At 38.3% G+C, this 13,280-nt stretch overlaps 1 protein-coding gene and 1 long non-coding RNA gene across 2 annotated transcripts; both read left to right on the forward strand.

Moving 5' to 3' along the window:
* Window positions 1-305: 305 nt before the first annotated feature.
* On the forward strand, window positions 306-12,340 carry LOC131332985 (uncharacterized). The gene is made up of 9 exons (XM_058367289.1): window positions 306-356; window positions 454-534; window positions 6,657-6,696; window positions 7,620-7,680; window positions 7,765-7,799; window positions 8,027-8,091; window positions 8,328-8,381; window positions 9,376-9,476; window positions 11,888-12,340. Exons 1-9 carry the CDS (start codon window positions 306-308, stop codon window positions 11,967-11,969), a joined length of 570 nt encoding a protein of 189 aa, XP_058223272.1. The 3' UTR covers window positions 11,970-12,340.
* LOC131332011 (uncharacterized) lies at window positions 9,754-11,507 on the forward strand. The gene is made up of 3 exons (XR_009201572.1): window positions 9,754-9,860; window positions 10,864-10,925; window positions 11,278-11,507. It is a non-coding gene; the product is annotated as an uncharacterized LOC131332011 (long non-coding RNA).
* Window positions 12,341-13,280: the final 940 nt, after the last annotated feature.

Raw genomic sequence — 13,280 nt, forward strand, 5'->3', positions numbered from 1 at the left:
GGGGCATGCAATACGATTAGAGTGAAATCTAGGGGGGTGCGAGTGGAGTTTTTTTTTTACCCTCAAATTGACGTCCTGTGTTGAACCCGAGAGGTTCCCTCGGCTGGCAGACTTTTTTGGATTTGATTCAATGAAGCCAAGCCCACACTTATCAACACAAAAATTTCACTTTACTTCTCGATGAGATACCTAATCGTATTCGATTTGCATGAATTTTTCTATGTTCATTATCATTGATGATTTATACAATATAAACGATTTAGATCTGTGAAATAAGCCCGATCTAAGCTCATATTTGATTACTAATGGAGCACGACTGTGTTGAATACCTGCAAAGTCTGAATCGACTGAAACTCGTGCTATGCGAACGCAATTGAAACTTGCAACCTTTTTTATATTTCCCACTTTATTTTTTATTTTAATTTTTGTCTTGCCCTTTTCCCGTGGCCAAAGGTCTCAGCCTCAGGCGGTGGCACTTTGGCCGGAGCTGAAACACAGAGAAGTCTCTCTCTCTTAATTGATCCTAATAGACAGGTCATATATATATATATATATATATATATATATCCTTGCCCTAATTCTTTTGATTTGGTATTATAAACTACATCGTGATAACTGGGAATGTTAAAAGGGGAGTACCTAATTACAATTGTGGTTCTGATTGGAATTGGAGTTCGTAACATAAAGGCCTCGTTCATTTTGGGGAATCGTTTGTTTTGGGATTCTCCAAATGAACGAGGTCAAATGTTTTGTTTGTTGCGCCAACAGAAGTGATATTGCGATAGTCCAGGAGTTGTAGTGTAAATGATAAACTGAGCATGCGTGCAATGCTATTCCAGTACCGCGGTATAGTTGGATTCCAGTTAGCTCTTAATATTCTATAAAGAAATGAAGAAAGATATTTTGCCTTCAGAAAGATTGATTTCTTTGAATGAAAGAGCATAACTTTATACAAGAGAATTCCTACGCTAGTTTAGGAATCTAAATCATATAAGAGAATTTACAGCCCATACAATATATTGTTTCCTAATCTATCCCATGATTAGTGGGATATAATTGATCTTCTCAACACTTCCCCTCAAGTTGGAGAGTGAATGTCAAGAACTCCCAACTTGCGTATCATGGCAGAAAAAAGTTCCTTCCCCAATGGCTTAGTGAACACATCTGCTAATTGATTTGTCGAAGTAACATACTTGGTTTCAACAGAACCGTATTGTATTTTGTCTCGAATAAAATGACAATCCGTTTCTATGTGTCTGGTTCTTTCATGGAAGACGGGATTAGCTGCTATGTGCAAGGCAACTTTGTTATCACAATATAACAATGCCGGTCTTGGATGCAATATTCATAAATCTTTCAACAATGAGCGCAACCAAGATAATTCACAGCATGAGCCTGTCATAGCTCTATATTCGGCTTCTGCTGAGGAGAGGGACATGGTCTTCTGCCTCTTTGTCCGCCACGAAATAAGAGATGATCCCAAAAATACATAATAACCCATAGTCAATCTACGAGACGTTGGGCAACCAGCCCAATCCGAATCAAAGAAAGCCCGCAAAGATAAATTATTCTGAGAAGAGAAAAACAATCCTTGTCCTGGACTACTTTTCAAATATCGCAATATACGAAAGGCAGCTTCCATATGAGGTTTGCGTGGTGCATGCATGACTCTGCTTAACACATGCACCGAATAAGTGATATATGGCCGGGTAATAGTCAAATAAATTAGGCGTCCCACGAGCCTCCTATATTGAGACGAGTCTCTAATCAACTCACCTTCATCCGAGAGCTTTATGTTTTGTTCCCTGGGAAAGTTTACAAGTTTGGCGCCCAGAAATCCACCATCCTTTAGAATTTCCAAAGTGTATTTCCTTTGTGAGATGGAAATACCTTTATTTGAGCGAGAGACTTCAATGCCTAGAAAATACTTCAAATCACCCAAGTCTTTAATCCGGAAACGACTATGCATGAATTGCTTAAGAGTAGATATAGCAGTGAGGTCATTACTCGTAATAAGAATGTCATCAACATATATCAACAAAGCTGTAAAGGTTTTGCCCTTCCGACATGTGAACAATGAATAATCTGCTTTGGATTGAACAAAATCGACAGCTTGAATAGCGCTAGAAAACTCGGGCAAACCATTGATGGGAAGCTTGCTTTAAACCATATAATGACTTGTTAAGGCGACACACAGTGTTCTCCCCCTGTCGTTGAAGACCAAGAGGTGGAGACATAAATTTCCTCATGGGGATCCCCATGAAAAAAAGCATTGTGGACATCAAGCTGGTGAAGAGACCAATTCTCGGCAGATGCTAAAGCCAATAAACAACGAACAATAATCATTTTAGCAGTGGGTGAAAAGTATCATGATAATCGATACCTTCTTGCTGTGTGTAACCTTTCGCCACCAAGCGAGCTTTGTAACGCTCAATGGTGCCATCAGAGTGACGTTTGATTTTATAAACCCATTGACAACCAATAGGCTTTTTGCCAGGGCGAAGAGAAGTGAGAGACCAAGTGTGGTTGGCCTCCAACGCGGCCAATTCAGATTGCATTGGTGTTTGCTAGTGGGGATGTAAAGATGCTTCACTATAAGATGTAGTAGGCTCAACATCCTGACTTATAGTTGCAACAAAGGATCGATGTGATGGTGAGCAACAATGATAAGAGATGAAATTACAAAAAGGATACTACGTACCTTTTTGTGGACTGGACGACAAAGGTAACAATGGTTTGGGAGACGTCACTTGGTTGCAAACATAATCTTATAAAGCTGCAGGGGGACATGAAGACGTTGGGAACGGCGCAATGCTTGTGCGGGGGGTGGACTAGCTGGAGGGGACGATATAGGACTAATGGGAGTGGGCTGAATAGAAGACTCAGAAGGATGAACCACATCGGGTGGCGAGTTGGGCTGGATGGGTGAAAACATGTCGGAAAGGGGAGGATCGAACACACAATGAGGAATTACAGGTGCTGAATTTTGGGAAGTAGAAGGAGTGGAAAAAGGAGAAGCATAGGGAAAAATATTTTTATGAAAAACAACATCACGACTAGAAAGGATTTTATGGGTGGTAAGGTCATAGAGCTTGTAAGCCTTCTGTCTGGCTGGGTAACCAAGAAAAACACAATGTTGGGCTCGAGGAGGAAACTTATGAGGAACATGCATAGCAGTCGCATATGCAAGACACCCAAAAACTCAAAGATGAGAGAAAGAAGGGACCTTTCCATAAAGTCGTTCAAAAGGCGTTTGCCAAGAAAGAAATGGTGTGGGTAATCGATTAATGAGATGGACGGCAGTGAGAACACATTCCGCCCAAAAATGCAAAGGAAGATTGGCTTGAAAACGAAGTGCTCGAGCGGATGCAAGAATATGGCCATGTTTGCGCTCTACCACCCCATTTTGTTGAGGCGTATCAGTGCAAGTATGTTGAAAATTGGTGCCATTTTTGTGAAAAAATCCATCATAGAAGAGAATTCCCTTCCATTATCAACCCGAAGATTGCTATAGAGGCATTGAATTGTGTTTGGGCAAAAGAAAAAAAATTGGCAAGTAAACGTTGTGTTTCACTTTTGCATTGCATAAAAAATACCCATGTAAATCTAGAATAGTCATCCACAATTGTCAAAAAATATTTAGCACCAGCAAGAGAGGCAACTCTGTAAGGGCCCCAAATGTCACAATGAATTAGTTCGAAAGGTCTAACGGATGAAATTGAACTAACAGAAAACGGAAGCCTACGCTGTTTTGCAAGTGCACAAACATCACAAGCATAATTAGGCTTGAACGGAAAATTTAACAATTTTTTTGACATAAAATCTAATCGAGAGGAAAATAAATGCCCCAATCGATGATGCCACAAGTCGGTGGAGGAGATGACATGAGAACAGGATGAACGGCTAACAACTGTTGTGGAGGGTCGGCTATTAGGTTGTGGTTTCTCTGACGCCAACGCAACCAAGTAATAAAGTCCGCCTCGTTGTTCACCCAAACCAATCATCATCCTCGTCCTCAAGTCCTGCAAAATACACCAAGTAGGAAAAAAGGTTACGGAACAATTGAGGCCTCTTGTAATTTGACTCACAAGCATCAAATCCACCTTAAAAGATGGTACACCAAGCACATTTTTCAAAGAAATATCTGAATTCAAGGGTAAAGTCCCAGTAGATGTAATCGTAGCCTGTTCTCCACTTGGCATAATAACCGGCGGCAAAAAGGTGTTCTTAGCACCGTCGACAAGTAAATTTGGAGATGAAGTAATATGATCAGTTGCACCACTATCGATAATTAATCGATGAAGGCGCAACGGTGCTTGTGACAAACCTGAAGAAGTACCAGCAGCATGAGCCTTAGGGTTGGCGGATTATGGTGTCTCTTTGCTGTTTTTGCTGGAATTGAAAATCAGTGAGATTCCACTTATCACCGACTGCATCTCCTGCACGGTTGGACCCTCCTTGACATTATTGGCCGAAGACTGTTGGCTATTGTTGGGCTTAGAACGATTGTTTCCTTGATTGAACTTGTTGGATTTATTTTTCGGGTGTCCTTGCGAATACCCATTCAATTTCCAACATGTTTCTTGCACATGATGGCCTTGATCACAAAAAGAGCAATGCAATGGTTTGTGATTAGATGAGTTGAAACGCGAAGAAGAACCTTGTGTTTGTCTCACAATCAAGGCTACCGGTTCATCCCTTTGAACAGCCATGGCTGCAGTCTCCATTACCTCATGTGTAGCACCTAGGCTTCGCTGCTTCTCTTCTTGCATGATGGAAGAGTAAGCCTTAGTAACATCAGGCAGTGGATTCATCAATAGGATGTGGCCTCGGATTCCACTGTAGGACTCGTTGAGTCCTATGAGAAATTGCATCAATCTACGTCTCTTATGGTCTGCCCCACAAGAACAAACAGTGACATTGTAAGAACCCAGTTCATCCTATAGTCGTTTTAGCTTTGTGTAGGAAGCCGCAATAGTCATCTGATCCTGAGAGAGACAAGAGATGTCCCTTTCAATTTGAAAGATACGAGGCGCATTGCTTTGAGAAAAACGATCGCAAAGGTCTTCCCATACCTCCTGGGCAGTGGTTGAATATATAACGCTGTCTGCAAGATTCGGTGTGAGTGAATTGAGGATCCAAGATAGGATCATATCATTGCATCTTTTCCACGCTGCATGGTCATCTGGTTTGTTCTTGGCGAACGACGCAGTGATGGTACTATCTATGAAACCCAACTTATTTTTGGCGTTCAAAAAGATGGTCATAGCTTGACACCAGGTCGAATAATTATCCCCATTAAGGGGTTTGGAAACAAGCACCATTCTAGGATGATCGGAATGGTGAAGGAAATAAGGATTGGCAACTTCATGCTTGCTTTCATTCGAAGGGGATTCGGTCACCATTGTAGTGAAAACGGTGATAAAATGGGTGTTTAGGCAAAAATAAAAAGACAGAGAGCTAGGGTATTTCAACATGCTCTGATACCATGTAAAGAAATGAAGAAAAATATTTTGCCTTCAAAAAGATTGATTTCATTGAATGAGAGAGCAAAACTTTATTCAAGAGAATTCCTACGCTAGTTTAGGAATCTAAATCATAGAAGAGAATTTACAGCCCATACAATATACTGGAGTATTTGTTTCCTAATCTATCCCATGATTGGTAGGATATAATTGATCTTCTCAACAATCCGAAGTACCGAAAAAAAGGTAGTAACCAGCTCTTGTCAAGGAATCAAATTTTCATACAGATATGATAAAGAATAATGAATCTTGTTGTGCATTGAAACACATTGCTTGGTCATGGTTTTGTGAAGTGCTACATAATTGAGATATTAGATCTTCTTACTATAGGGCCTTTTCCCCGGGAAACTTGGAAAGAACAAAGTCGTGTGCTGGCCATCTGAACGTGCATACTGCTTGTACGTTACCCGTGGTGGGCAACACCAACAACATTGGGCTAGGTTAGGCACCTCTTTTGTCATAAAGGGGAAATATGGTGCTTATAGATGCATATGCGTATAGAATTTGTAGAATTTTTGTGATTATTAAAAGACTGGGAGTACTTGATAAAAACACCTTGGCGATTGCTTTCTGATGCTAGATACACTTAGGTTGGCTTTAGTTCAAAAAAGCACAATTTGATTCCCTATGTCTCACCACTTTGATCAATGCAATGGCAAACATAGACCTCCTATTATGCATGTTTGTTTTCTTTTCTTGTCCTTTTTTTTTTTTTTGAATCACCATAGGTTTTATAGCTGCCTTTAAGATTTGTATACGATAGATTTTAGAATTCCCAAAGAGACAGAACCATATACTCATTGACAAAATTAGGTTTTGGTTCATGTTTTTTTTTGGGCCCCTTATCCCAATTACTTGTGATAAGGACCATAAGACCTTTTCTTTGGCTTCAGTAGGCCCTCTTGAGTTGATTTTATAGGTTTACATGTTAAGTAAAATTTTAGATTCCTTCTGAGTTCTGACATGTGCTGATTCAATCCCATGATTGCCGATGGAATGATTTATGTAGTTCTGTGGAACCCTGTATCTTCATGTCCTTTATAAGAAGCTATTGCACTGATTCTGATATGGTTTCCGTCAAGGTCTAATTTGAAAACTTAACCTGAAGTTCTGATAGTTTTGCTTGTGTAGGTTGGTGCATGCTTCGTGAGTCAAAGTGGTATAATACTTGGTAAGACCTCCCAGTTGAACTCTCATTAACAAGTATCTCATTGCAGTATATGTAAAACATCTAATGTTCTGAGAAGAGAAGCAATCTCAAATGGAAAACATTGCTTTATGACAAGAACATCCATTACGAGCTAGAAAATCCCTCTATGACAAGAGCATCCATTTCGCGATTATCTGAATCCATTTGGCAAACGTGATTTGTCAGCTAAATGCTATGTTTGGATGGGTTTTTAGAATTTTTGAGTTTGTTTTTGGTGTAATGAGTGGAGAGATAAATAGGATAATGATTGAAGATATGGGTAATGAGTGGAGAGAGATAGAGAGAGAAATAAGAATAATTATTGGAAAACGGAGAGAGAAATGAGAGTATGTAATAATTGAAAGTAGGGGTAATGAGTTTTTTTTTTAGTTGAATTTTTTTTTCAAGTTCCCGTCCAAACAAAGTAGAAATTTCATGTCCTTTAGGAAGTCTCCCTCTCTAGAAAATGTATATTTTATGACATGGTTTGATTTCGAATGGAGTTTGAGTTTGACTTTTAGTTTCTTCATAAGGCATGGTGATTCTGATGGCTGTATCATGTGCCTGTTTTCTACTATTTTGGTACTCTAGTATAGTTCACTTAATTTGCTATATGCTCAGACGCTTGCTCTTGCATGTCCTAACTTTGGGATTTTGTGGTTCTCATGCCTTTTATTCACTTATTTAAGAAAAAGTTCTGGAGCCAAGGGCATAAAAGATGCTCAGTGTAGGTTCTTAAGTTTCGCTTCATTATATTTGATATAGTACCTTATTGAATATTAGTTGGCCTATGTATAAATTCCTTGTCATGGCCATTTTGTTTTCAATACTACAAGGTTCAATGATAGAATTCAAGTCCTTTGCAAGGGAATGTAGTTGATTTAAGCTGATTTATATCTGGCCAGACATTTACTACAACGGTTTCCCTCGTGGTTATTCAGATGACACACTTCCTTGGTCAAAGGTTGGTGGTAGTCTTAAAATTTGAAAGTAGCAATTTCTTAATAGTTTGTGATTAACTAATGACTTTCATCCCCTTGCAATTCAAAAATCCAAGATTGGGAATCCCTTGGAGACTAAGTATCCGTAAGTGTCTTAGTGATAATTTGCATGTACTACATTATTTATTTGCAATTTGTTTGCGGATCTAAGAATAGTGGTTCTGCTTCAATTGAGTTCCATTTAGGGAATTGTAGCTATGCAGTTATTTCACTAGGCTTCACAAATCCTTTATCTCCACTCTTTTTTCTTAACATATAGTATGATTTCTATTCAATCTGAGCTGCTATTATGCCATTCTGTTTCTCTTGAACTTATGTTTGTCATGCGGAAGTCAATGCCATCCTAAACACTAAACATGCATCTACTGCGGGACAGGTTCTCTCTCCCTCTCTCTCTGAGTGTGTGTTGTGTGTGTAAGTCTCTTTCTTGACAAGCATCTGCATGTTTTGTGTCTGCAAACTTGCTACTTTTTTCTCCACAAGGAGCATTAAAACAAAAACCAAGATTGTATCTTTCTCAATAACATTTGCCTATCTTTTATAGCTGATACTGCTACTTCAGCATGTCCTTGAATATATCCTAGTGTCTGAATTAATCTCTCTCCACTGCAGAGGCTCTACGTCACAATGTTCCCATGCAATGAATGTGCCAAGATTATCATTCAAGTAAAGTATCTACACTTGCGAGATGCAGGGAACACTAAAGTGCAATGGTTAAAAACTTTGTTGATGGATAGTTTTTATTGTTATCTTCTGCAGCAAATGAGGTTTCTTGACAGATATGTTGCTTAACTTGATTTGCCATGGACTCATAGTACATGTTAGGTCTTAAGTTACCATAATGTGTTGCGGAAGAAAGATTGAAACCACGAGAGCATCAATTCTCAAAGTTATTGAATTCAACGAGAGTAATTATTTTCTGTTTAAAATGATCATATACTGGGATTATACCTCAACAATCTGATGTTTGAAACCCCAAATTACTTAATCATGGCTCTAGCAATTGCACTCTTCCTCCGGTTTGCCACCAATAGGTTCCTGAGGCTATTACTTTGCTTCATAGTCAACCTCTGTGGCATTGACATGTTGTTGACAAGCTCAGTAGTGAGCAAAGGCGAAGGCACATGGGTACAATGGAGGGCGGCCGACCCCACTGACTGCCAAATTTCCCTTAGGATAGGTATAATTTTTACCTCATTTTTACTAATTTGACCCTAAATTTTCATAGGAATAGATATAATTTAGCTATTTTGACCCCACAAAAAATCTCTAAATTGCCCCAACTTGTTTTAAGTGCATAGAAATCACAAGCGTTCTCTTCTTTTCGAGAGTTGATAGTGCTAAAAATGAGACTATCATGTAGTATTATTTTTCAAATATAACAAGTCTTTTGGGGCCAATTATGAGGCAAAAATGAATTATTAGTGCATATCGATCTTATAATTAATCTTTTAATTTAGTTATTTTTTAACTTGTGCGTAGAAAAAATATATTGCATATGAATCTAATTTTTTACTCCACTAACCAAAATTTCTGGCTCCGCCCCTGGTAGTGAGATTTGTTTACTTCCATTTAATATGCAACTCTTCGCTCTTTGTCACAGTTTTTTCAATTTATGATTGGTTGCCATATCAATGTCTTTTTTCTTTTTAATCAGCAGTCAGGGGTCTCCGAAGTTATATATTTTGTGGAGAAGAGGTTGAAAAATTCAAACACTGCCTATGTTACTTCTCATAAACTTCTAACATTGGCAAGCGTTAAAGTAACTTCTGCTTATTGCTAAAACTTCTCTCTCGAACACAATCTTTTACCGATTTTGATAAGCTATTTAAGACCTTTGGAATAGAAGTTTCTCGTTTTTGGTTGAAAATAACTTAGGTGTAACATCCTTTTCAATTGAGGTGCTTAAATGTTATATTTAATAACCTAAAGGACTAAAGTGCAATTTTTTTTTTTAAATTTGTGCATGTGTGCCGTGTGTGTGTGCTGATGTGTTGTGTGTGTGGGTTTCTTTAAAACAAAGAAAAGAGAAAGAAAAAAAGAAAGAAAACCCATCAGCAGGTTCCAACGTGTGTGAGAGAGAGAGAGAGAGAGAGATCAGCCGGTGGAGAAGAAGAAGAAAGAAGGAAAGAAAGGAGGAAATAGGTATGGTCAAATTGAAGCCATGAGAGAGGGTTTTTGAGCTTGAAGTTGAGTTTATTCCTGAAAATTTGTGTATAACATATGATATGCACAACTATGATTTGAGCAGAGTTGAGTCTGTCCTGTTTTTGACGAATTTTTACCATTGACATACCGATCATGTTATTTTCTGGTATTTTTACTGTAGATGCGTCTTTGTGTGTAGTTTATGCTGTAAAAATTTCAGAATTTTCTGAATAGTATGGAAAAAGATAAAAATCATGAACCAGGCTGCAGTCAGATTCGCGTCTGTGCTGACAGCCCCGACACATGTTGGAAAAACGGGCATAACTTCTTGCTCGGGTATCGGTTTTAGGCACCGTTTCTTGATTCCGAAACTAGACTTGTATATCTTTCTGAATCTGTAAAGATTGTGCCTTAGTTTGGTCTGAGCAAATTCAGTTTTGGTTCCGAATTTAATAGTTTGGTGATTCTGAAATTCTGGGCAGGTTTTATAGCTGTGTTCTTCATCAGTTTTGTCATAGTTGAATATGCTTACTGACTATGGATGCTGTTGAGTCTTAAACCTTGATCAGTTGGTGTTGTTTTGGCGTTGGAAATATTGGAAAAGATTGAGTGTGTGATTTTTAATGAGCATTCGATCGCAGACTGTTCTGCTGGGTCTGTAGTTTCTGTTTTAGATGTGTAATTTCAATTGAGCATATCTTAGTCATTCGGAGTCCAATTTGGGCAAATTTTATATCTAGATTGATGTATTAGAAGCCTTCTTGCTAGTGGTGGTGGTCTTGTAGTATTCTTTGAAACCTATAGAATTCTATAGTCAGAAATCGATCAGTGGTTCTGTTGATAATGTGTGAAATTGTGGAATTCTTGGTTTTGGGTACGAATTGGTGAATTTACTTTTGTTCGGCATACGTTAAATAGTTGAATTCATGCAGAACATTGTTAATGCATTTGTTAAAGCCTTAAAAGTATTTCTATACTAAAATGTTTGGCTTGTGGATAGGTGACGAGTCGGTGAATCAAGGAGCACCGAAACCATAGTTGTACTTTCTTTTGGAGTACGAGGTGAGTGTTTGATTCATAGATGTTGTTCTATATTGAATTGAACTTGATTGTTGGCTTAGTGCCCGGTAATTGGCTTTATGCCAAAAGGCTTTTATGCCTTAAATTATTGGTTGTGTGCCCGGTGATTGGCTTTATGCCATATGGCTTTATGCCTTAAACTATTGGCTGTGTGCCCGGTGATTGGCTTAATGCCAAAAGGCTTTATGCCTTAAATTATTGGCTGTGTGCTCGGTGTTGCTTTTAATTGCTTGGTTCACTGTTTAACTGGTTGAGATATATCTTTTAGCTGTACCTTTAATATGGAATTGCATCCATGTCTCATAACACTCCTCGATTCCATTTTGGAATCCAGTTTTGCAGGCGTTGTAGATATCCACTGCTGATCGTCGTGGGGTTGTACGCTCACTTAGGGTAGCATGTCGGGAAGGCTGGACTAGTTTTGGCAAAATTTTGTAGATAGAGATGTAGTTGCAGCCTATGTTCATATTTGGTTTATTGTATAGTTTAATGCTTTCTTAAAACTTCCGCTGTGTTTGTAAGAACGTTAAGTTTTGCGTTATCAATAAAATGATTGTTGGTTAATTTAGTTGCTAAAACTTGAGTTATGGAAATGGGTTGGTGGTTGATGTTGCACCCTCACGTCGGTTTAGGCTCATTTGAGTGCTGGCCCGAGGTAGGGTGTGACATTAGGCCTTAGATGGTGCTGGTTCTGAGCCAATTCTGACAAATCTGACCGTTGGAGTTCAAGATTTCCTAGTGTCAGTTTCTCCCATTAGCTATCATAGTACATACTGCGTTTATTAATGCTGCTAGTACACTAAAAAGGGGATAAATATGCATTCATTACTTATGGTTTACTAATGTTTGTTTTCATTTAAGGTCATTGATTGAATGCTCCCTGGAAGTATGAGATATAACATTTACTTCAATTTTTGAGATTTCTTTTTAAAAATTGAACTACGGGTTAGGAAACGTCAACCATGGATGGACAAGATATTGATAAATTTTGAGGAGCCTAGTAATTCTCCCATGACACAATCATGAGAAGTTGCAAGGTATGATTACTCTTGGTTGTTGATCTATAAAACTAGTTGGTCACTGTAATAAGAACAAGTCAATGCTAGCGCTTCGAATGTGTCTAAGGATCCTTAAACTTAGCATCTCTCTCTCAACACTTGTATTAGTATGAACTGAGATTAGTTCTGGGGTGGTGTTTTTGACCTGGCATTTTGCAAAGGCAAAGTGTTGAGGTCATCAGTGCTAAAAATTGGATCATACAAGAAAGAGTGTACGGCTGGCTGGTACTATGCAATATTTGAATTCAACCACCAAGGTGGGGTTGAAAACAATTTATATGCCTTTCAAGGAATTAGCCTATCCACTGAACAAAATCAGTGGCCCAAGAAATGAGCAAAGCCAATCAAACTTAGCTACGAAGTTAATATGGATTGGATGGTCTCTCCTGCCATTATGATCTCTTTGTATTCTGCATGCATCTATTTCAAAGGCAAAGGCTCATTATGACCCCCTCTTTGTATCCTTTTGTTTCAAATACATAACTTATATTTGACGGGTTCCCTTGAATAGAGAAAGCATGCTATAAGTACGCTTTCTATTCAAAATTCTCTAGTTTTGGTCTGGGAAATGCAGTTTTTCAAGGTATCTTTGGGGGGATGGGACTACTAATTAAGAGTATCTCCAATGGTTCTGACCATTTTTTAAAAGCTAAAGCCTTTTTTTTTGGCATGCTATAGTGGTGTTTGGCAAAATTTGGTAAAAGTGCTCTAATGTACGTTGCTGAAGCCATTATTTATTCGTTTTTACTTGCAGCCGTTGGATCATACCCATATATCCCAACCATTGGATCGCTAAGTTTTTTTTTTTTTTTTTATAAGATTGCTAAGTCATTAGATCACAACCCTTACACGAAAGGGCCAAGCCATTTTTTGGCTCCCAAATTAGCTTCTCATTGGAAGAAATAATTTTGGTCTTGAAGCCAAAACATGGCTTTAGCTCTCAAAATGGTTGTCCATTGGAGATGCTCTTTGGATGAAAAATCACAAGAGATGCCAATAGCTTGGCAGGACATGCACAAAAGTTATTAATATGTATCACCTAATTATGAGCCAAAAAGGTATATATGATCAATTTGATGTAAAAAAGATTGGAAAGAAAAAAAGAGATGTGTATGGTATGCCACAAAAATGCAAGCAGAGCTGACTTCTAACCAAGTAAGTTGCAAGAGGGTGATTGAAGTGTAGAAATATTATACAATCCAGTTAAACTAAAATAAACCAACATAACAACTAGTGCGATCCAAGAGATGTTTGGAGTACAAGCTGAGAATTCTTTTAG

The sequence above is a fragment of the Rhododendron vialii genome, chromosome 7a, assembly GCF_030253575.1.
Source record: "Rhododendron vialii isolate Sample 1 chromosome 7a, ASM3025357v1".
In the NCBI taxonomy this organism is placed as follows: domain Eukaryota; kingdom Viridiplantae; phylum Streptophyta; class Magnoliopsida; order Ericales; family Ericaceae; genus Rhododendron; species Rhododendron vialii.